General features: G+C 41.3%; 1 protein-coding gene across 1 annotated transcript in view; it reads left to right on the top strand.

The window, feature by feature from the left end:
- Positions 1–3,377: 3,377 nt before the first annotated feature.
- FNBP4 (formin binding protein 4) overlaps positions 3,378–23,516 on the top strand; it is a 43,100-nt gene continuing 22,961 nt past the window's right edge. The window contains exons 1-11 of the mRNA XM_019656474.1: positions 3,378–3,730; positions 4,739–4,831; positions 9,313–9,449; positions 9,794–9,980; positions 11,078–11,225; positions 11,338–11,458; positions 13,147–13,485; positions 14,924–15,134; positions 17,799–17,923; positions 20,521–20,625; positions 22,546–22,679. Coding sequence (XP_019512019.1) covers positions 3,487–3,730; positions 4,739–4,831; positions 9,313–9,449; positions 9,794–9,980; positions 11,078–11,225; positions 11,338–11,458; positions 13,147–13,485; positions 14,924–15,134; positions 17,799–17,923; positions 20,521–20,625; positions 22,546–22,679 — 1,844 coding nt within the window. The 5' untranslated portion in view covers positions 3,378–3,486. The remainder of the gene's footprint in view (positions 3,731–4,738; positions 4,832–9,312; positions 9,450–9,793; positions 9,981–11,077; positions 11,226–11,337; positions 11,459–13,146; positions 13,486–14,923; positions 15,135–17,798; positions 17,924–20,520; positions 20,626–22,545; positions 22,680–23,516) is intronic.

The following is a 23,516-nucleotide window of genomic DNA, read 5'->3' as shown; positions in this document are numbered from 1 at the left end:
GGTAGCCCATGGCAACCCACTGCCACAGGGACTGCAGCCTACGTCGTCGCCGGCGACTCATGGCAGCCCAGCTCCAGGTTGAGCTGTTGTTCAGCATCTTAGCTGTGGAGGTCAGTGTCACTGGCCCTCATATGTGGGATCCGAACCGGGGTCCTCTGGCATCCCAAGCGAGTTCTTAACCATCGCTCCATTCGGCCGGCCCTCCTTGACCTTTTCGTAATTGACTAGCTTGACTATACATTTTTCATACCTTATTTAGACAAAGCACCAATGGTCCCTTTTAATAAGATCTCCCTGCTCCAAATAATTCCAGGCAGTGTCCTGATTTGGGAGCGCAGTTGTTCCCCACTGGGTGTCTGTCTGGCAGTGTGGCAGCCATCCTATGTGCACATCCTTGGGCTGCGAGACAAACTCTATGTTTTTTTTCAGGAGTGTAGCAAGTGGACATGACTATCTGGATGTCTCTCCAGGTTGGACCGAAAGGCATTGTTAAGGCCTGGGATTCATCAGTAAATTTACTTGGGTCTTCAGAAAAGTGTCCTAACTTAATTTTGCACCAGGCAAGGACTGTCATGGAGAATGGGATGTGGATTCTAATGGCCCCTGCCTCTCCATTTGCAAACTCTCTGAGCAGACAGTCTGGTAGAATCTGGGTGGTGAGAAGCTCCACTTTGGGTATGTCCTATAGGGCTAAGTTCAGCCACCTCTTTTGGCAAGGGGGGTGGGAATAGAGGAGTATAAGGACAGGTGAGGGCCAGACGAGTGGCGCGGTGGTTAAGAACTGGCTTGGGACGCAGAGGGTCCCAGTTCGGATCCCACATATGAGGGCCAGTGACACTGCCCTCCACAGCTAAGAGGCTGAACAACAGCTCAACCTGGAGCTGGGCTGCCGGGAGTCGCCGGCAACAGCATAGGCTGCAGCCCCTGTGGCAGTGGGTTGCCATGGGCTACTGTATGTAGCCAGCAGCCAGCATGAGCGGCCAGCAGCCGCACTGAGCGGCCGTCCAGAAGCCGGCAACTGATCTGCCTCACCTGGGAAGAATGCAATGATGGTGCCAACTTGGGTCAGTGAAGCAACGTCCTCCACAACTAGACTGAAGAACAAAATGACAGCTACTTGTCTGTTCCCCTTCCCCCAATTCCCCAGCGCTGTTCTCATCCCCCAATTCCCCAATAAAAAAAAATAAAATAAAATAAAGGAGGAGGTGAGTTAGAACTTGTAGGTGAACGAGAGGGCAAGGCGTAAGCTGGGGAAACTGGGTGTTCTGGCCCTGGACCTGGCTGCTCTATCAAACCCTTTCCCTGACAAGACAACGGTGTTCCCAATAGGGCGTGACCATCCAGGAAGTCAGAATTATTTTTAGGTGGGGCAGACAGGGGAATGTGAGCATAACAAATTTTACAGGAACCCTTCTTTTCTGGGTCTTGATAGAGGGCCATGAAGACCTGTACATACAGAATCTCTGTCCAATTTCCTTCTCCTTTACAGAAGAGGTTTAGCTGGAGAATTGTGTTATAATGTAGGGTTCCATTTTCTGACCAGTTTTCCCTGTCCCTTAGTTTATATTGGGACCAGGCTGTATTGCAAAAGAAAATAAGTTTCTTTTGCTTTAAGCTGTCTAATTTTAAATCTTTCCAGTTATTTAAGATGCAGCCAAGTGGTGAGTCTTCAGATATAGACTGGGAATTTCCCATGATGCCTGGAACAAGAAAACACAAACTAGAAGGTCAGACTAGAGAGCAGGGTGTCCCCTGGCTCTTGGTGTCTGACCAGTGAAACCTGGGTGTCCCCAGGGTGGATCTGGGCGGACCCCAATATCGAGAGCTCTTGATCCCTGGCAATTCCGGGGTTTAGGACAGAACAGAGGTTTCCAGGCGACAGAAGCCTGACTAGTAGGACAGAGGGCATGGGACCTTATAAAATGATATTTGGATCTCTCCTGAAAAAGGACATCAGGCTGCTGAAAAATACAAAACTACTGGAGGGAAGAAGTGAGTCTCTGTGACAGTCAGCGGGAATGGCAAATAAATGATCTAAAGACTGAATGGATTTTACTTGCAAGATTGGTTTAAGACTGGTTGCCACATTGGGAATTGAACCTGGGCTGCAGCACTGAAAATGCCAAATCCTAACCACTAGACCACCAAAAGAGACCACCCCTATGTGCCCAATCAGCACTGATGTATGGGGGCGGGGGTGAGTGGGGAGCATGGGCAGAAGACTGACAGCTGTCAACCCAGAAGAGGGCAGGCGACCAAAAGGCAGGAAAAGGCAAAAGAGGGAGAGGAGCCCGGGCCCGTTCACAGAAGGGAAGATGGGGATTAAAGAGTGATCACAGCGGCCGGCCAAGTGGCTCGTTAGTTAAGAGTTGGCTTGGGAGCACGAGCTTTGAGCAGCAGGGCCGCCGATTCGAATCCCATATGAGGGCCAGTGACGCTGCACCCTCTACAGCTAAGATGGTGAACAACAGCTTGACCTGGAGCTGGGCTGCATGAGTCGCTGGTGACGGTGTAGGCTGCAGTGGGCTACCATAAGCTACTGTGAGTGGCCGGCAGCCAACGTGAACTACTGTCGGCCGCCGTGAGTGGCTGTCCAATGGCCCGCGACAGATCTGCCTCAGCCGAGTAGAACGCAATGATCACAATACCAACATGGGCCAGTGAAGCAACGTCCTCCACAACTATACTGAAGAACAAAAGGACAGCAACTTGTCTGTTCCCCTTCCCTGATTCCCCAATAAAATCTTTAAAAAAAAAGATTTTTCTCCAGCTGCAGGTGGTGGATACAGTCACTTGTTTCTTGTGTAACCAGTAAGGTACCTCATGTATCGTAGAAGGGGTTGTCAATTTCCTAGGCTACCTATCCTGCCTCACTTGGAGTGATTTTTTTTTTCCCATCTGATAAGCAACATGAGGCATCATCTTTGTGCGCTAATAAAACAATTTACAAAAGCATAAAAGACCCACTATTCTATTTCGTGTTCAATGCTATTCCCAATACAAAACACAATAATCAGGGTGAAACTTGGGGAAAGACCCTGAAATCAGCACTGCTTCCTACAGGACAAACGAAGATAAACAGTAAGCCCAGAACAGACACAAGATGGAGGACAAGGGGGTAAAGAAAAGACTCCGCAAAAACGCTTGGGTAGAGCCCCACGTGATGGGCAATGCTAAACTCAGGCCCTTCCGCACTATTGGCTTGACGCTCACTCTTTTTCCTTTTCCATTGGCTACCGGTTCCTTCAATGGGTCAAAATAACCAATCGCTGAGCGCCGTGAGTAAAGCCCGCCCTCCTTCTCTGGGAGGAGGAGCCAGGAGGCCTTAAAGTGCTCAAGGCGCTTGCGCGGGCGCGCGCTCCGCCGTTAAAAGTGGATTTCGCAGGAGGCGGAGTCGCCGTGCATGAATATTGATTACGCACCGCCGCGCTGAGCGCCCTCCCCTCTCGACTGCCCGACGCTAGCAGCTCGCGCTTTGGGCTCGCGATGGGGAAGAAGTCCCGGGCGGTACCCGGCCGCAGGCCTATCTTACAGCTCTCTCCGCCGGGTCCCCGGAGCAGCACACCTGGTCGGGACCCGGAGCCGGAACCCGACACCGAGCCGGACTCGACGGCGGTGGCACCCAGCCAGTCAGCCCCGCCGGCGGCGCAGCCTCCGCCGCCGCCGCCGCCGCCGCCGCCGCCCACCGCGGTGACTGCCGCCGCGGCTCCGGAAGATTCGCCTTCTGAAGGTAAGGGTGCGCGAGGGACCTCGGCCCCTAGGTGGGGCGTCCGAAACTCGAGCTCGGGTCTTGCGGCCTAGACCTCTCGGGCAGGGCCGGGGAGGAACAGAAACCCGGCGGGCGGCGTCTGCATCCGAGGCCTGCTGCGTGAGGCCTGCGGGGAGGACAGCTGTGTGCCCCAAGGTGGCGGAAGGGGCCGCGGAGTCGTGCGCGCCGGTCCCAGAGGCGCCATCTCTGTTGCAGTGGTTGGCCCGGGCACTCAGAGTTTCATCAACGGCCACGCTCGGTTTTGGATAACTTACGGGGTAGATGTGAGTATGCATTTCCGCGTTCGAGGCTTGATGACTGGAACCTGGTCTTTTATGCATATGATCTGCTTTTCCCTTCGTTTTTGTTGAAACGGAAAGAGACCCTTTAGAAGCGTTCAAAGCCTTTTTACTATGCCAGCTAAAGTGTAAGTAAGCCCAAGTTGGCAGGTATCCCAAAAATTCCTGGAGAAGTGGAGCTTGTGGGTTCCCAAGTACTTGTGTGTTTCTCCTCGGAATGGTACTTGAATTAAGGGTAACTGGAAAACGCTCCTATAAGCCAGACCCCCGGAGAAGCAGCGGTCATTTTAGGTGTTAAAAAAAATCACCTTTGGAAGCTCATGAGGGGTAAAAAAATGCTATAGCTGTGCGTGTTGTAAAGGCCCTGTGGAAGCCTGGAGAAGATTTATTGTTTGTATTTTTAAATTATTTCAGGTGTAATTTTTACAGATAATGTCCAGATTCTTAATGTTAAAAATCACTAGGTAGAGAAAAGAAAAAAAAAAATAAAGTCACTAGGTAGATGGGAAGATTCTAGCACTACTTGTTTTTTATCTCCCACTTATTTGGGTCAGTGATGGATTATACACCCTGTTTTTAAATTGATGAAATCTAGACTTGAAAGGGCAAATCAAATAATATTTTGTCACCTGTAGTGTTTTTTCTGGTCCATCATCTGACTAGTTTTCTTTTGTTCGTTTTCTAAATCCAGATGAACAGGAGGTGGTGGTGGAGGTTCCCAGAGTTGTTCAGAATCCTCCAAAACCAGTCATGACTGCCAGACCCACAGCTGTTAAAGCAACAGGTATAGATTTTTTAATTTTTACATCTTTTCTACAGTATCTTTCATTAGGATAAAATTGGGTTTGTATATAGAGTGTTTTTGTGAATGCTTTGGTGTTGCTAATTTATCTTTCTCCCATAAAAATGGAAAATTTAAATCTTCCTTTTTTGTGAGTTTGTTCGTGTGTGTGTGTGTGTGTACATACATACATATGCACGCATACACTTTAACTAATGTAAAATGTGTTGCTTTTTATTTGTACCCAAAATACTTTGCACTATTTTTTTTTTAGATTTTATTGGGGAATTGGGGGAGGGGAACAGACAAGTTGTTCTTTAGTCTTCATTGTGGAGGTTGCCAATCACCATCTGGCTTCCCCACGGCAGCTCATGGCCTCTAAGCTCAAGGTGCTGAGTTCAATCTTAGTTGCGGGTGGGTGTACCCCCCATCAAACAGGCAATCTTGTTGTTACACCAGCTGAGCCATCCTGCCACCTGTTGGCAGCTCAGCAACAGCTCAGCTCAGGCACAGCGTCACTGGCCCATGTGGGAATCGAACCGGCAACCCTGTTGCTCAGAGCCCGCACTCTTAACCAGCTGAGCCACTCGGCCAGCCCCTGCACTACTTTTTCTACTAATGCCATTTGGTAATGAGTTTTCTGGCTTCCCCCACTAGCTTAGTGTTCTTTAACACACTGCTTTGACTGGTACCTCACAAATGTTTGTGGAGCTGAAAATTGCTCATATTAAATATTTATAAGTATTTAGGAATATTGGCAAAAATGGTTTTGTAGACAAACCTGGGTTTAAATCGCCATTCTGGCATTCATTCTAAGATCTCAGGACCTCATCCACCTGTAAAATGGATCTTATAGCCCTAAGTTATTTTGATGATGAAATCGAAAACTGTAAAGCTTTGACACACAACAAGTGCCAAAAGTGTTAGTTTTCTAATCTCTACATGTCTTGAAAGATAAAAATATGTTTTGATACTACATTTTCTATAATTGGTAGTAATTTTATTCTCTGTAGTTTGGAGTACTTTTTGTACTATATGACACCTGAAATAATAGATGCTTGTCGTCCCACCCCTGCCCTTGCCTTCCTTTTGCCACTTAAAATAAAAAAATCCAAGTATGGATTAAAAAACCCCGGTGTGGTTGTGAGAGATATTTCCAAAATAGAAAATACCATTTTGTATTTAAAAACTACATATATTATTTCATGTGATTCTTCTAAGAATCATGTAAGATAGAATTTAAATGTTCTTAGGAGAAATTTCTTTAATTGCTGTGTCAGTCATCACTTCAGGCATTTCTGTGCCTTGTGAACAGAAATGTTTTCATTCTGTGCAACATCACCCTGCAAGGTAAACAACATATCAGCTTTGTTCAGTTCTTAACCTACCAGTTGGTATAATGCATAGGAAAACGTTTGTCCAACAAAACCCAAAGGAAAACAATTTTCCATTATTTGCATGGCTTTGTGTAAGAGTAGATATTCAAGAATTGACTTTTTAAAATACACCTTATTATTACTGTAAACGTACCAAATTTTCTTCCACAAAAATAAAAATTTTAAGTTATTAAATATGCTTTTATAATGTAGCAAAACAAGCACATCTCATATATTTAAGCTAAAAACATTGTATATGCATGAGAAATTAAGGAAAATTTCAGAATAAGCACTATTAAATTAGATTAATTGACTACTATGATTGTCAACCAGTATTTAAGCATCTTCTAGAAAAGGGTACTTAATGTGGTTCCAGATGAGTGTCAGAGGTCTGTGAACCCCTGAAATTGCACACCCAAGTGTGTTGTTTCCTGGGAGAAGGTCTGTAGCTTTTATCAGATTGATTATTAATAGTTTCTGCAACTAAAAGGGTTAGAAACCACTGTTCAAACGATGTTATGAGGAAATGATAGTTACTAGAAATATAAGGCACTGTTACTGTTTGAAGCTTATCAGGAAAGTCAGGTTTATAATTTGAGAAATAATTTACTGTCTGATACAGTTGATTTGCAAATTGTGTGGCACCATGCATTAAAGGGAAGTATGCTGAGGTTTGAGGAGTCAGCACCCCTCACCTAAGGACTATGGCTCTGAGGAATGGCCTTGCCTCCTCAGGTTGCAGGTGGCAACAATATCTCAGGAGTGGTCTAGGGCATGGTCCTATGAGACTTTTTATTTTTCTAAAATTAAGCAATTTTGCATTGTGGATACACTTTTTCAGTGTTGTAGTGTAAATTCATGCCTGTTTTTATGAATGTATGGATCAAATTTTCAGAGATGTAATTAGAACTTACATGCATTTCATGATTTTTATCTTGCTTTTATTCCTTTAGCATTACTTTTTGTCCCCTTAGCATTATTTCATATGTTCCTATAATGGTCTGATTAATCGTAAAATAATATTGCATGTAGTACTGGCCTGTAATTTGCCTTGTTAGCCCCCTGTTTGAGAGCATTCAAGTTGTTTTACAGCATTTTGTTATTTAAGGCTGCTAGAAGCTTTTTGTAAAGAAATTTTTTGAGTTATTTCTTGAGATTATATCCTCAAAGATGAGATTATCTAGCTGGAAGAAACTTGAAGTAGCTTTTGGTATATGTTACCAGATTGTTTTTAAGAAATAGTGAATCAATTTATGGTGTCTCTAACAATATTAAGTATGCCTCCAAAGATTGGAAACTTTTACCAAAGGGTATATATAATGCCAGTGACCTGGGTGATTATATCTGTAATTGTCTCTAAACTAATTTTATGTGAAAATACAAATTTTCCATCTTCCTACTCCCCCCCCCAAAAAAAAATCAGTGCTGAGTGCAGATTTTTTTTCCATATAGAAATGTCTCCTTTTATAGCTGTACTACTACAAGACTATTAACTATTACCTCTTGTTCAGAAAATCAGGAAAATTAACTGGCATGCCCCAAAATAATGAGAAATAAAATATTTGGTAACTGGGAGATGGAAACACTGTCAAATATCTGCTTCAAATTCTTCTGATTAATTTTGGAAATTAATATTTAGTATAAGAAATAATCTATATACTAAAAATTATGGCAAGATTTATGTGACTAAAGCATTGAATGTGAACTTTTGTTAGGGTAAAAATGAAGCAGTTTATGTTTATTTTCACCTGAACCCGTGAATTTATTTATGGAATTATGATAAAGAAAACTAGATTTTACTTCCTAATAAGTCTGTTCATTTACCAAATATTTATTGAGAACATATAATGTGTCAGGCACTTGGAAATCTAGTCTTATTAATAAAACTGAAGCGTCTAGCTAGGCTTTAACATTTTATGTACCTATTGAAATGATATATAAAGAGGGTATATATGCTCACTTCATTTGTATAATAGGGCAGCCACAGGTGCTATAAAATAGCATACATAAGAGCATTTCAGAGACCACACCTCATACAACTTGAGTTTGAGGAAGACATGAATAATTGGTTCTAGCTGGTTTTTTGTTATTTTTTGTTTTGGTTCTAATGTTTTAAATACCATTTAAATTCGTCACTTCTTGTTTGTGGAAAAATCATTCAAAAAGAACATTTTTTAACTATGAAAATCTCATGTTTCATTTACTAAACCCTAATTGGTTTACTTGTTTAATATGGACACATAAATCAACAAATCCTAAATCCAGGATATGTGCTATTTTGACAGTATGAACTTGAATAATTGAGGGTTTATTTTGAGAAGGATGTCTAGTAGCTATGCAGATTGATTTTATTAGCTCTAAGTGCATAATGTAATTTATGCCTCTGTCTAGTAGTTCATCGATGACTTATTTTGCAGTTATGTTCTAATCTGTAAGTAAACTGAATGTAAACTGTTTGGCTAGGAAGCATTTCAGACCTTGCTTCTTGGCGATTATCGTCAGTGTGGCTCAAATAAAATCTTATAAAAATTTTTTTTTTTTAAGATTTGATTGGGGAATTGGGGAGATGGGAACAGTGCTGGGGAATTGGGGGAAGGGGAACAGACAAGTTGCTGTCATTTTTGTTCTTCAGTCTAGTTGTGGAGGAAGTTGCTTAACTGGCCCATGTTGGTATTATCATTGCGCTCTTCCCGGGCGCGTCAGATCAGTCACCGGCCTCTGGATGGCCGCTCACGGCAACTGTTGGCAGTTCACACCAGCTGCCAGCCGCTCACGCTGGCTGCCAGCCACACATGATAGCTATGGCAGCCCGCGGCAGCCTATGCCGTCAACTCACTGCAGCCCAGCTCCTGGTCGAGCTGCTGTTCACCATCTTAGCTGTAAAGGCCGGTGTCACTGGCCCCATGTGGGATCTGCACCAGGGCCCTGCTGCTCAGAGCTGGCGTCCCAAGCCAGCTCTTAACCAACACACCACTCGGCCGACCCATAAAAATTCTTAAAAAATAAAAAAATAAACTATTTTGCTAAAGAACCATGTTATATTTCCTCTAGGATACTACCTAGAACATACTGCATTATTATTACTAATGTTTACCTTTTTGTTTCTAGGAGGTTTGTGCTTGCTTGGTGCATATGCTGACAGTGATGATGAAGAGAGTGATGTTTCAGAAAAACCAGCACAATCTAAAGAGTCAAATGGAAACCAGTCAACTGATATAGATAGTACATTGGCCAACTTCCTAGCGGTTAGTGGTGTTTTGTTTGGGTTTTTTAAGTTATTGAAGCCATTTTGGGACTCAGAGCTCAACTAGTTAGCCTGCTTGGCAGTCTGTGTCTCCCTCTCCCTTAGTCTCCTCCTTTACCTCTCTCCCTTAGTCCCTTCCATCTCTTTCCCTTTTCTCTTTGTTAAGATTGTAAGGAGAAAAATGGAGAATAGAAGGATTTGGGAAACTTTTATAATTGGAAGATGAGGGTTTTGATTTAAGAAGCTAAGAACTGAGCATGTAGGATTTTTTTCAAAGTGATTGCAGTTCCTCCATTTTCTGGGTTTGATGTTGTTAATGCATTTGTTACTATTTTCATTCTAAAGGAGATAGATGCTATAACAGCTCCTCAGCCTGCCGCTCCTGTTGGAGCTTCTGCTCCACCTCCAACTCCGCCTCGACCAGAGCCAAAGGAATCGGCAACATCTGCCCTTTCTTCCACTTCTTCAAATGGAACGGACTCAACCCAGACATCAGGGTGGCAGTATGATACGCAGTGTTCACTGGCAGGAGGTAAGCTTGATCCTTTGGTTTTTAAAGAAATACAAAGTGCAATCCTTAAAGGTGTTCTAGGCATTGAGATTCCAAAGATGAAAGTCCATATGCTTTAGCTCCAGACTTTAGGGTTCTGTCTTTTTATTTATTTATTTATTTATTTATTTATTTATTTATTTATTTATTTATTTCATTTATATTTGTTTTAAAAGATTTTCATTGGAGAATTGGGGAATGGGAACAGTGCTGGGGAATTGGGGAAGGGGAACAGACAAGTTGCTGTCCTTTTATTCTTCAGTCTAGTTGTGGAGGACGTTGCTTCACTGGCCCAAGTTGGCACCATCATTGCGCTCTTCCCGGGCAAGGCAGATCAGTCGCCGGCTTCTGGACCGCTGCTCACTCTGGCTGCTGGCTACACACGGTAGCCCATGGCAACCCACTGCAGCAGGGGCTGCAGCCTATGCTGTCGCCGGCGACTCACGACAGCCCAGCTCCAGGTTGAGCTGTTGTTCAGCATCTTAGCTGTGGAGGGCAGTGTCACTGGCCCTCATATGTGGGATCTGAACCGGGCCCTCTGGCATCCCAAGCCAGCTCTTAACCAAGAGCTTGGCTGGCCCTGGTTCTGTCTTTTTAAATAGAGTATTTGGAAGATGATAAGTAGGGTAGTTACGTCTGAGAACTACTAGGCTATATTTTTATTTTTTGAAAGATAATTGCTTGCTCTTTTAACCAGAAGCAAATTATGCCAGCTGAATAATTGAAACCATTATTTTAAAAAGTCTTTTGGGGTTCAAAACAACCATCAAACTGCTTTTCTTAACCACATATGCAAAGATTATTGGGAGGAGCGGTCCCCCCACCCCCAACATTTGACAGTGTCAGGAGACAATTTTGGTTTTCACAACAGGGTGGGAGAGTATTGCTTTATCATCTAGCCATGATGCTGCTAAACACTACATAGCACTGCCCCCAACAACAAACTACCCTGCCCAAATGTTAACAGTCTGAGGTTGAGAAACCCCTTGTTAGATTGTTAGGGCTTTAGACATGACTTGGGATATAAGGTCAGAATTGTGGAGCAATTTATGCTTAACATTGGTTTTATTTTCTTTTAGTTGAAATTGAGATGGGAGATTGGCAAGAAGTCTGGGATGAGAACACAGGATGCTATTATTATTGGAACACACAGACAAATGAAGTGACATGGGAGTTACCCCAGTATCTTGCCACCCAGGTACAAGGATTACAACATTACCAGCCCAGGTAACAATACACTTGAAAAAGAAATTACCTAGAAGGAAATTAGAGTCTTTATCTTTTGCTGATAATATTTGCCTTCTATTTCTCTTGCTAAGCATTTTATTTTTTTTTTAAGCTCTGTAACAGGTGCTGAATCTAACTTTGTGGTAAATACAGAAGTGTATACTAAGGAGAAAAATATTTCTGTTTCCAGTAGTAAAAGTGGACCAGTCGTAGCCAAGCGAGAAGTTAAAAAGGTCAGTGTCACAACTTGCCTCATTTGTTTATTTTCAAATTAAAGAACTTTAATGTTACTCTGGCACAGATATAGAAGCCTTCTGTTAATCTTTTACAACACAAACGTGAACTAGGGTAAATTCTGTTTTTAAAGTTTACTTAATCTGTTTCTGTTTATTATGTGGCATTTATAGCAGTTACCCACTTCAGTGGTCTTTTGGAGCTTTATGGTGCCATAGAGGCTCCTTGGGTCATTGTGAAGGATGTGGGAGCAACCAAGCAGGAAGGGCTTCAGGTTCACTTCAGAATAGTTCTGTTTGACATTCTTTTCATAAATATAGTTGACAGTATTATATTAGTTTCAGGCGTACAACTTAGTGATTCAACAGTTATATACCTTATAATGTGATCACCACGATAAGCCTAGGAACCGTCTGTCATCTTAAAAGTTATTATGACATTATTGACTATATTCCCTAACTGTACATCATATCCCTGTGACGTATTTATAACTGAAGTTTGTACCTCCTATTCTCCTTCACCTCCCCCACAACCATTGTTTGTTGTGTATCTGTGAGTCTGTTTCGTTTGTTTTGATTTCACACATAAGCGAAATATGGTATTTGCCTTTCTCTTTGACATATTTCAATTAGCCATCCATGTTGTCACAAATAACAACAAATGACAACTTTTTTCTATGGCTGAGTAATATTCCATTGTATATGTATACCACATCTTGATCCATTTATCTATCAGTGAACACCTAGGTTGCTTCCCTATCTCGACTATTGTAAATAATGCTACAATGAAATAGGAGTACATATATATCTTTTCAAATTCTTTGGATAAATACCCAGAAGTGGGATTTATGGGTTGTATGGTAGTTCTGTTTTAATTTTTTGAGGACTCCATACTGTTTTCCATGGCGGCTGTGCCAATTTACAATCCTATCAACAGTGCATGAGGGTTCCCTTTTCTCCACATCCTCGCCAACACTTGTTATTTATTGACTTTTTGATAATAGCCATTCCAAGAGATGTGAAGTTTTTTTGTTTTTATAAAAAGATCAGCTACCTTATCAATTAAAACTGCTAGTGAAACTTGAGCATTTCTATCACCTCGTCTGTAATAAAAGTAAGTTGTATTCTACAGTGAGTGTGTGTGTTGAATTTTAATTTATCTTAAATTTTTAAATGATAGGGAATGTATCAAACAGTACTTTTAGAATAATTTAATCTTTATATCTCTAGGAGGAAGGTAGAATAAATAACCCAATGGAGGAAACAGACCCTTTAAATATAATCACACATTTCATTTTAGAAATATTTCACTTTCCTCTAAACCACGTTTTTATACAGAAGAGGAAGGTGAAGATTTATCCAGTCATGTTGATTTGATAAAACTGGTCTTACTTAAATCTGCTTGTGCTTCTTATCAGTCTGTCTTTTGACATAGGGAGAATGGGGGGAGGATATGTTTGAGTCCCACCCACAACTAGGTTCTAGTTCAACACTGCTTTCCTAAAGTATCAGTGTCTTCACACTGCTCCATGTAAGGAAAATGCCACAAACATGTATGCTGATCTGTTGGGAGTTGGTTTTTAAGAATATCCAATGACTGGAAAAGTCATTTTTAACCTAAACAATTAAGTATATACTCAGTTGAGATTTCTTTGAAAATTAAGTTGAGATTATTTTATTCTTTTTAGGAATTAAATGAAGGAATTCAGGCTCTCTCAAATAGTGAGGAAGAGAGGAAAGGGGTGGCAGCATCATTGCTTGCTCCTTTATTGCCTGAGGGAATAAAAGAGGAAGAAGAGAGATGGAGAAGAAAAGTAATTTGCAAAGAAGTAGAGCCAGTTTCAGAAGTGAAGGAAACAACTACAACAGAAGAAACAGCAACCATTGTAAAGCCACAGGAAATTGTATTGGACAATATAGAAGACCCTTCTCAGGAGGATCTTTGCAGTGTTGTTCAATCTGGAGAAAGTGAAGAGGAAGAGGAACAAGATACCCTTGAGCTGGAGCTAGTTTTGGAAAGGAAAAAAGTAAGTTTTTGAAGTTTTTTTTAAATTGGAGAATTGGGGGAGGGGAACAGTGTTGGGAAAGGGGACCAGCCAAGTTGTTGTTGTTCAGTCTTAGTTGTGGAGGGCACCACTCGCCATCTGGCTGCTTGTTGGCAGCTTGTGGCCTCTAAGCTCAAGGTGCTGTATTCAGTCTTAGTTGCGGGTGGGCGTAGCCACCATCCCATGTGGGAGTCGAACCAGCAGTCTTGTTAAGAGCACACGCTCTATCCCCTGAGCCACCCAGGGCAGCAGCTCAGCTCAAGGTGTGGAGTCCAGCCTTAGTTGTAGGCGGGCATAGCCCACCATCAAACAGGCACCCTTGTTGTTAGGAGCACGTGCTCTCACCAACTGAGCCATCCTGCCACCTGTTGGCAGCTCAGTGGCAGCTCAGCTCGGGTGCAGCGTCACTGGCCCATGTGGGAGTCGAACTGGCAGCGCTGTTGCTCAGAGCCCACGCTCTTAAGCTAACTCTTAACCAAACCAACTGAGCCTACTCGGCCGGCCCAGATTTTGAAGTTTTAAAGTACATTTTCTTCCCTCGTTCTCTGGTATCATTTGCTTAGTTGACAGCACAAGTATTGGGATTATGTTTTTCTTATCCTTTCATCTAGATAATGTTTAAGCTTATGCAATAAAAACTTGAGCAATGGACTTATAGTTCTTTTGGTCTCTGATGTTGCTTTTGGTCGTTGACAACCAATAAAAACTGACATTGTTCTGACTTAAGGATGGATACAGTGAGCATCATTCTTGATGTAGCTTATTCACAAAATGAGCATTGCCAATTCCTGTGATAACTTGGTTTTTAACCCAACAGTTAAAGCACAGGTTGACTTTCATTTATCAGCCTTGCGTTGCTTGGATAGTTAAATGGGCCTGTAAGATAACATAAGAATTATAAGGAACCCCTAATTTCATGTGCTTTCCTTTTATAAAAGGAAAAAGTATCATCTTTAAAAAAGATGGTCCACAGGAAACTTCCTGATTGACAAGTTGATTTTTACCTGTTTCCTGCCATGATTTTCTTGGAACAGTTTCATCTACTGCTGCCTTGAGTATAAAGCAAAAATATAACAGGTGTTATATATCAGTATTATCTCCTTGAAGCTGTGGAGAGGGATTAGCTAAGTTAAGCTTTATCTGTTGTGTACACATATTGGAAAATTTGTCTATTAGTGGATTTCTAGAACATATCTCCTTCAATTGACATTTGTTGACTATAATCATGAATAAGCATTTACTAAGTAACAACTGAATATGGGACATAATGCTCAGCTTTCATGGACAAATGTATTAAATGCTTCCTGTCCTCAAAGGATTTAAATTCTAAGAATACATGACCATCATTCTTGCTACTCACAGACACTTAAATGTTAAACAGTTAATGGCACTGTTAACTTTATCTTTATGTTTGTTGTAGGCAGAGTTGCGAGCCTTGGAGGAAGGAGATGGTAGTGTGTCAGGGTCTAGTCCATGTTCTGATATCAGCCAGTCAGCATCACAAGATGGAATGCGTAAACTGATGTCTAAAAAAGGGAAATGGAAAACATTTGTTCGAGCTACCAGTCCAGAATCTACCAGCCGGAGTTCTAGCAAAACTGGACGGGAGACTCCAGAAAATGGAGAAACTGGTAATTCATACTTCACATTATAATTTAGAAGTGAAAGATGTAGAAGGGAAATCCATCTTTCCCTCTTCAGCATAAAGAAAGGGTCAGCACTTATACCCTTGTAGGGAAATGCTGGGAGGGAAGCTTCCTTTCACTTCTCTCTGCCTTTTCCTACTCCAACTCTTAATGGAAGAGTAAGATTCTGAAAGGCTGGCATTCATTGGGTTGTGTATTCACCACTGATTGAGGGTTACTTCTTCCTTAAAAACAACAAGATTGACTCTCCCTCTTTTTATCTCTTGACACAATAATTGCCTTGATCTGTATAAAGACCATGGACTCTTCTTACTCAGCTCACTATTTCCAGTTGGTAAGCAAGGCAGGCAAGCCCAGCCTCATTCATCTCAGCTGTCTGTACAGTTTGCCCAGCCTTTGGTTGGCTGTGTAGAGAGTTTGGTCCTGCCACGAGGACCCAGGTTATTTTCATTTGTGGTAATGTAGAAGAGACCCTGCTGCATTTTTCCAATCTGTTACCAGAACTAACTAATACTTGAATCTCCATTTGGCCCTAATTCTGTAGTGGAAAGTTAGCAATAAGATTTGAATACCAAACCTTAGTTGTGTATACCTAGCAGAAGATACCTTATAAGTTATGGTTTAAAACAAATAAAAACACAGGTAATAAATGCAAATATCTTTGTTTGAGTCTTCTGTTTTCAATCAACAATATAGAAGAATATGAAGTAAAATTCTAGAAGTCCCCTTCATCTTTTCCTTATTCTCATTGCCTATCACTAAGGTCCATTTTCTGTATCCTTTATCTACATGTAGCCCTTAGAGCTTTTCTTCTCTTTATATACATTTGGGGTGTGTGTCCGTGTCTGCCCACGCACACGCGCATACACGTACATGTGCATATGTAAATTTTACCATAGATGAGATTGTTAGACGACATAATTGTTTTCGCTTAACATGGCTTGAAAATTGTTTTTAACCACTGAGTGGTATAGATGTCTTAACTGAACTCTTCCCCCATTGATGGACATGATGGACATTTAAGTTCTGTCCATGCTTCATTCTTAAAAATAATACTACATTTATATTATCCATAAACACCTGTAAGCCATTAAAGTTAGAATGGATAAATCTTGGTGTATTCTTGCAATTAAATTCTAAACAGTGGAAAATGAATGATCCATAGTTATATACATCAATATGGATTAATCTCAGAAAAAATAATGTTCAATTAAAAAGCCACAGAAGAATGCATATGTTAATGTTCTGTATATTTAAGTTGGATAATAGGTAAAAATATTGGGCTTAAAGATCTGTCTATGCATGATGAAACTAAAGGTACTTATTACTGACACCATCAGGGTACAGGTTGTCTATTGTGGATGTGATGGCCGAGGTACAGGGAGCTTCAGAGGTGCTAGTAATAGTCATCTGTTAAGCTGGGTTGTGGTTATCTGAGTGCTTATTTTATTTCTTTAAATGGTGCACACATTTGTTACACTTCACAAACATTTGTTATGATACTTCATAATAAAAATAATTCTAATAAACATCCTAGTACATATTTCTTTATGCAGATTTTAGTATCATTATAGGATAGATTCCTACTGGTACATTGCTAGGTCAAGGGGTGTGTGCATTTTAATGTGATAGATTCTGCCTAATTGCCCTCCAAAATGCTCAAGTCTTAGAGCTCTACTGATGCTTACAATTGTTAAATTCTTTTACCTGCCACCAAATCTAAGATATCTAATATGTAAATTATAAACTAATAAGTACAGTAGAAAGATTTGGTTTCAGACAGTTTGAAAATGCAGAAGAAACATTAATGATCAAATAAAAAGATAAAGCCCATTATATAATAAGGTTAAGTACTTAATATAAAATTTTAGGCTAATAAAAGCTGTTGAAAGTGATATTAAAGTCACATTTCTTCTTTAGATGAAGGATTAACCAGAATCGAGAAAAGGTACTCAAATTTGGTTATTTTTTTTTAAAAGATCTGTGGTCCTCATGACAATGATTTACATTGTTTATGGGGATTAGTTTGGTAAACAGGTGCTCGAAAGCAAGCATAACAAAGAGAGGTCATATCTTCCATTGCATTCAAGTTAGTGGTAAACCTGTTCTCTGCTGGAGTGTCCCACTACCAACTGACATCAACACCAAACAGAAGAGTAGGTTCATCCAGTATAGAGTGTCTACAGGTGTTAACCAGTTCAGGAAGGAAATTTAACAGGTAGTTAAAATGCTGCTCTGATTTTGAAAGCCTTTTTTCAACAGCCACTTGGTAAATAATGAACTCTTATAATATCCCAAGTTTGAAATCTAGCTTTTGTAAGTAATTGAACCCATGGTATTCTAGAAGAGAAGATTGGAAAAGATTAAAGGAGAAAGAAACAGCAGAAACTACAGAGTAATATAGTAAAGCAAAGTAAATTTTATTTATAGACCCATTTTAAGAAAGGTGATTATAAAGAATAAAATCTTTGGCTTTATAAAGACAGTAGGTTGCTAAGTCATTAGGGCTTGAACAAGAGAAACACAGGCAATAGATAGAGAATTAATAACCTTTTTCAAAAAGATCTTTGCTACAGGGTTAAGAAAATATACATGGGGCTCTATCAGTATTGGTCTTTTTTATTTAATTTCACATGTTTTCTTTTGCAGCAATTGGTGCTGAAAATTCAGAAAAAGTAGATGAGAATTCAGACAAAGAGATGGAAGTAGAGGAATCTCCAGAGAAGTTGAAAGTACAAGCAGCACCTAAAGTAGAAGAAGAACAGGATTTAAAAGTATGTATGCATGTTACTTAATGCAACTTGACAAATAATTTTTTATTTTTGTTTAAGATTTCTTTATTGGGGAATTGGAACAGCGCTGGGAAATTGGGGGAAGAGGAACAGACAAGTTGCTGTCGTTTTGTTCTTCAGTCTAGTTGTGGAGGACGATGCTTCACTGGCCCAAGTTGACACCATCATTGCGCTCTTCCTGGGCGAGGCAGATCAGTCGCCGGCTTCTGGACGGCTGCAGCGGCTGCTGGCTACACACGGTAGCCCATGGCAACAGGGGTTGCAGCCTACGCTGTTGCCGGCACTCACGGCAGCCCAGCTCCAGGTTGAGCTGTTGTTCAGCATCTTAGCTGTAGAGGGCAGTGTCACTAGCCCTCATATGTGGGATCCAAACCGGGACCCTCTGGTGTCCCAAGCCAGCTCTTAACCAGTGCACCATTCGGCCGGCCCCAAATAATATTTTTAAATCGATTAACCATTAAACTGTTTCCTAGTAGCAAGTAGTAAAAGTAATCTTTACTATCTTCAAATATAAATCATTTACTTGGTTAGGTGAAAAGGTTCTATATAAGGCTGAAATAAAGAATTATAAGACTGACTTGATATAGAGAAATTACCTAAAAATAAATTCTGAATGTTTTAATTACGTTCTTAAAAGTAAGCCTTCATTGGAAAGCAATAGCTAATTAAATATAGGCTTCCGTAGTTTAAAAGTACTAAAGAAAATGCAGATTTAATTCCTACATGAACTACATATCCTTACATAAAGGCAAATTTGGTTCCAATTTCATTTGTATTTCTAACGTCCCGAGGAGAATTGGACCATATAAGTTACATGGCTATTTAAGGAAGGTCTGTTGGAAAGACCACTTAGCATATTCTTTTGACTTGAAAGAGTTTATCCAGTCACTGGCTACTGTACAACCATGTAGAATGGATTGGGAGAATTAATTTTGTTCAGAGTATGGCTGATATAAGCAGTTAGTAATGGATAAATGATAGTTTGAACAATATTGGGAGTTTTACGAGGTGTGATCAAATAATACGGTGAATGTTTAAATAAATTTTACAGTAGAAGACACATTGCCATTAATCCCCCTCAAAATATTCCCCACCTTGCTTTGAATACACTTATCCCATCATTCTTGCCTCTTTCTGAAGCAGTTCTGTAAGTCCTCTTTCATGAGTGCCTTTAGTTGCATTGTCTTGGCTGCCTCGATGTCCTGAATCATTTTGACTTTGGGGAAGAGCCAGAAGTCACACAATGCCAGATCTGGTGAATAAGGTGGATGAGGACACACTGTAATGTTCTTATTTGACAGAAATTGCCGTATACCAGAAGCGATGTGTGACACAGAGTGTTGTCATGATAGAGGATGATTTATGGCACACTTTAAGACACACCTTTCAACCGTAGCTCATACCCAACTGACTGCACCAAACAAGTTGAAACTTGTCACACACAGTTACTAAGGTTCGACTCACTGCTTCCCGTAGTGAAGATCCCTGCCTTTCCATTGGATGGCACTCAGCGGCAACGTTCACTGTAGTTTTTGATCACAATGGAAAGGCTCCATGTCACACATTGCTTCTGGTATGGCAATTTCTGTCAAAAACTGTGTGTCCTCAACCACCTTATTCTCCGGATCTGGCACTGTGGAACTTCTGGCTCTTCCTCCAAAGTCAAATGACCATGAAAGGTAAACGTTTAGAATTGGTTCAGGACATTGAGGCAGCCATGACAACACAACTAAAGACACTCATAAAAGAGGACTTCCAGAACTGCTTCAAAAGTGGCAAGAATGATGAGATAAGTGTATTTGTAGCGAGAGGGAGTATCTTGAGGGGGATTACTGGCAATGTGCCTTTTACTATAATAATTTTTTTTTTTAAGATTTTTATGGGGACATTCAGGGGGGGAACAGTGTTGGGGAGCGGGGGGACCAGCCAAGTTGTTTTTCAATCTTTGTTGTGGAGGACGCCAGTCACCATCTGGCTTCCCGTCGGCAGCTCGTGGCCTCTAAGCTCAAGGTGCTGTATTCATTCTTAGTTGCGGGTGGGCGTAGCCCCCCATCGAACAGGCAATCTTGTTGTTACACCAGCTGAGCCATCTGGTGGTCACCTGTTAGCAGCTCAACGACAGCTCAGCTCAGGCGCAGCGTCACTGGCCCATGTGGGAATGGAACCGGTGGCCCTGTGTCTTAGAGCTCGTGCTCTTAAGCCAACTCTTAACCAGCTGAACCATTTGGCTGGCCCAATAATTTTTTTTTTAAATTTAAACATTCACTGTAGTTTTTGATCATACCTCGTATCTTTTAGGATCTGTTTTCATCTGTTGAATTCCATCTTGTGTTAGAGTAGATATGCATTTAATTTCTCTAAATCTTTTGTCATATCACTTTGTTATGTGAATTATTTTACTATAAACTAGAATTTTATCTTCTACATAAAACTATTTGGATGCAGCTATTTGACAAAGGCTGTATAATTTATAGGTAGACCCATTTTTTAGTACCTATAAACAATAAATGAAAGATTTTATATAATACAGAAAATATTTCTTATTCTATTTTTAACTTTTTGTCTTGCCTGCATTACAGTTTCAGATTGGAGAACTGGCAAATACCCTGATGAGTAAATTTGAATTTTTAGGCATTAATAGACAGTCCATCTCCAACTTTCATATGCTGCTCTTACAGACTGAGGTAATTGAGCCATTTTTGGTATAAACAGTGTTTGAATGAAATGCTGTGTGTATGTGGAATCAGTCTTATGTGGTTGTTTTTGGGGTTTTTTTTAAATTGGGGAAGGGAAACAGCCAAGTTGCTGCCCTTTTGTTCTTCAGTCTAGTTGAGAGGATGTTGCTTCACTGGCCCATATTGGTATTATCATTGCACTCTTCCCAGGTGAGGCAGATGGGTCGCCTGCCACTGGATGGCCACTTACGGTGGCTCTTGGAAACTCACGCCAACTGCCAGCCACTCACAGTAGCTTATGTAAGGCAGCCCATTCCAGCTCCACTGCAGCCTGCGCTGTCGCGGCGACTCAAGGCAGCCCAGCTCCAGGTCGAGCTGTTTGTTCACTATCTTAGCTCTAGAGGGTGCAGTGTCACTGGCCCTAATGTATCCAAACCGGGGCCCTGCTGCTCAGAGCTGGTGTCCCAAGCCAACTCTTAACCAATGTGCCACTCGACCAGCCCTTGTTTATGTTTTAACCCTAAATTTTTTAATTTTAGTTTTAATTTTTTTTAAACTGGGTTACATTACAGTGTTTTTCCAGGACCCATCAACTCCAAGTCAAGTAATTGTTTCAGTCTAGTTGTGGAGGGCGCATCTCAGTGGCCCATGTGGGAATCAAACCGGCAACCTTGATGTTATGAGCACTGTGCTCTGTACTCTTAACCAACTGAGCTAACCGGCCACCCTTAATCCTAAATTTAAATGTTTAACCTTGATGCATATTTGAAGTACCAACCCAGGAAATAAAACTATGTATTAGCCAAAGCAAAATATAATTATGAAGATAAATACTGAGTTTGTGTATAATGATGATACTATTTACCACCTTCAATAGGCATGTATATCTATAGCTTACTAAATTTATTGTGGTAACATTGGTTAATAGCATTATATAAATTTCAGGTGTACAAGTTGTGGGCATGTATTTTAATACAGATTGTTTTCTAATAAATTAAAATTCTATTCATAAATCAGATGAGGCTATAATGCTGAAAGCACTTGATAAGTATTAAAGCTTTAGAAATCTATTTTAAAGTTCTGAGTCCTATTTGTAAGCATAGTATAGATTCCTATACAAAATAGCAGGGTAGAATTAGGTGAGAAACTACTGTAGGAAGCTGACTGATTCTCCTAAGAACTGAACCTTTAATTTTGAATTATCTACCCAAATTGAAGGTAAAATTACTGGGGAACCAATCTTAATATAACCTAATGGGAAAAACAAAACTGCATCTCATTTTCACAGGTATTGGACAGTTGGCAATGTAAAAATGTACTGGGCTCCAGTCTTTTTTTTTTTTTTAAAGATTTTTATTGGGGAATTGGGGGAAGGGGAACAGACAAGTTGCTGTCGTTTTGTTCTTCAGTCTAGTTGTGGAGTTCGTTGCTTCACTGGCCCAAGTTGGCACCATCATTGCGCTCTTCCTGGGCGAGGCAGATCAGTCGCCGGCTTCTGGATGGCCGCTCACGCTGGCTGCTGGCTACATACGGTAGCCCATGGCAACCAACTGCAGCAGGGTCTGCAGCCTATGCTGTCGCTGGCGACTCATGGCAGCCCAGCTCCAGGTTGAGCTGTTGTTCAGCATCTTAACTGTAGCGGGCAGTGTCACTGGCCCTCATATGTGGGATCCGAACCGGGGCCCTCGGGCGTCCCAAGCCAGCTCTTAACCAATGTGCCACTCGGCCGGCCCCTCCAGTCTTATTTTTTAGACCTTTGTAGAGCAAACAAGATCTTTTATATAATTAAGATGGGATTTTTCTTCCTCATCGCCCTACTCCTGCCAGAGTACAACAATCCAGTCATGAACCAGAAGACTCGTGTCCCTCTTACCTCTGCCTCTTGACATAATAAAAAGTCTAAAACTTACTGCTGTTTGTTAATCCTAGACTCGGATTGCAGACTGGCGAGAAGGGGCTCTTAATGGAAACTACCTTAAACGAAAACTTCAGGATGCAGCAGAACAACTAAAACAGTATGAAATAAACGCCACTCCTAAAGGCTGGTCCTGCCACTGGGACAGGTACGCACTCTTCTCCCCTTTTCACCTTTCACCTTTGACATCTCAAACATGATTTGTGATCACCATCACCTGACAACATGACAGCCTGTCTGGAGACTGAGAGCAGCTGCAGTTAGCGGTGCTGGGCAGGCAAAGCACCGTGAGCACTTACAGAGTCTGGGCCAGCCACGCGTTGGAGAAACAAAAAACAGTGTTTAAAGTGTTCCATGTAACGGATTTTTTCCCAAGATTGGACAAAGCTGGTTTTTACTCTCCAGAGTGTTGTTGCACGGAGTAGGGCGGGCTTGGGGGTTAAGCGCATGCGAGAGCTCTGTGCGCTTTACAGGACCTCTGGAAGCAACTACTCCTGATTAACCTCGGTGAAGTTAAGGAAAGCTTCGTGGCTGAAGATGTGAATGAAGAACAAGATTACTATCTTCTGCCAGCAGGTCAGATGAAAACATTTCTTTTTATATTTGGCTTTTCTTGATTTTTTTTTCGTTATTTGAAATCTTTGCTCTTTTATTTTTCAGCTCCCAGATCCTCTCCCTCTCTTTAGCTTTCACTGTGTTTGATACCAAGAGTATGAAATGTGAATTCCACCGTCCAAGAGGGGAAGAGTCACCTTTCGCAAACTTCGTTGTTCTCTTCTTTGGAAGGGAAATTAGTGTTCTAGGAAATGGAGTCCATCCATTAATGAAACTTTAAACCCTGTTAAGCATTGGCCAAAAAAAAAAAAAAAAGAAAACATATGAGAGGTGTTTTCTAAGTCATCTGTTGGAATGAGAGGGCTCAGGGCTGTATTCACAGAGCTGCTGGTAGTGCAAATAGCTTTGAATTGTCCTTGGTTCTCCATCC

This window comes from Hipposideros armiger, unplaced genomic scaffold, assembly GCF_001890085.2.
Source record: "Hipposideros armiger isolate ML-2016 unplaced genomic scaffold, ASM189008v1 scaffold_258, whole genome shotgun sequence".
Lineage (NCBI taxonomy): Eukaryota > Metazoa > Chordata > Mammalia > Chiroptera > Hipposideridae > Hipposideros > Hipposideros armiger.
Note: the sequence above shows the minus strand (reverse complement) of the source record. Positions and strands in the feature narration are given on the sequence as shown.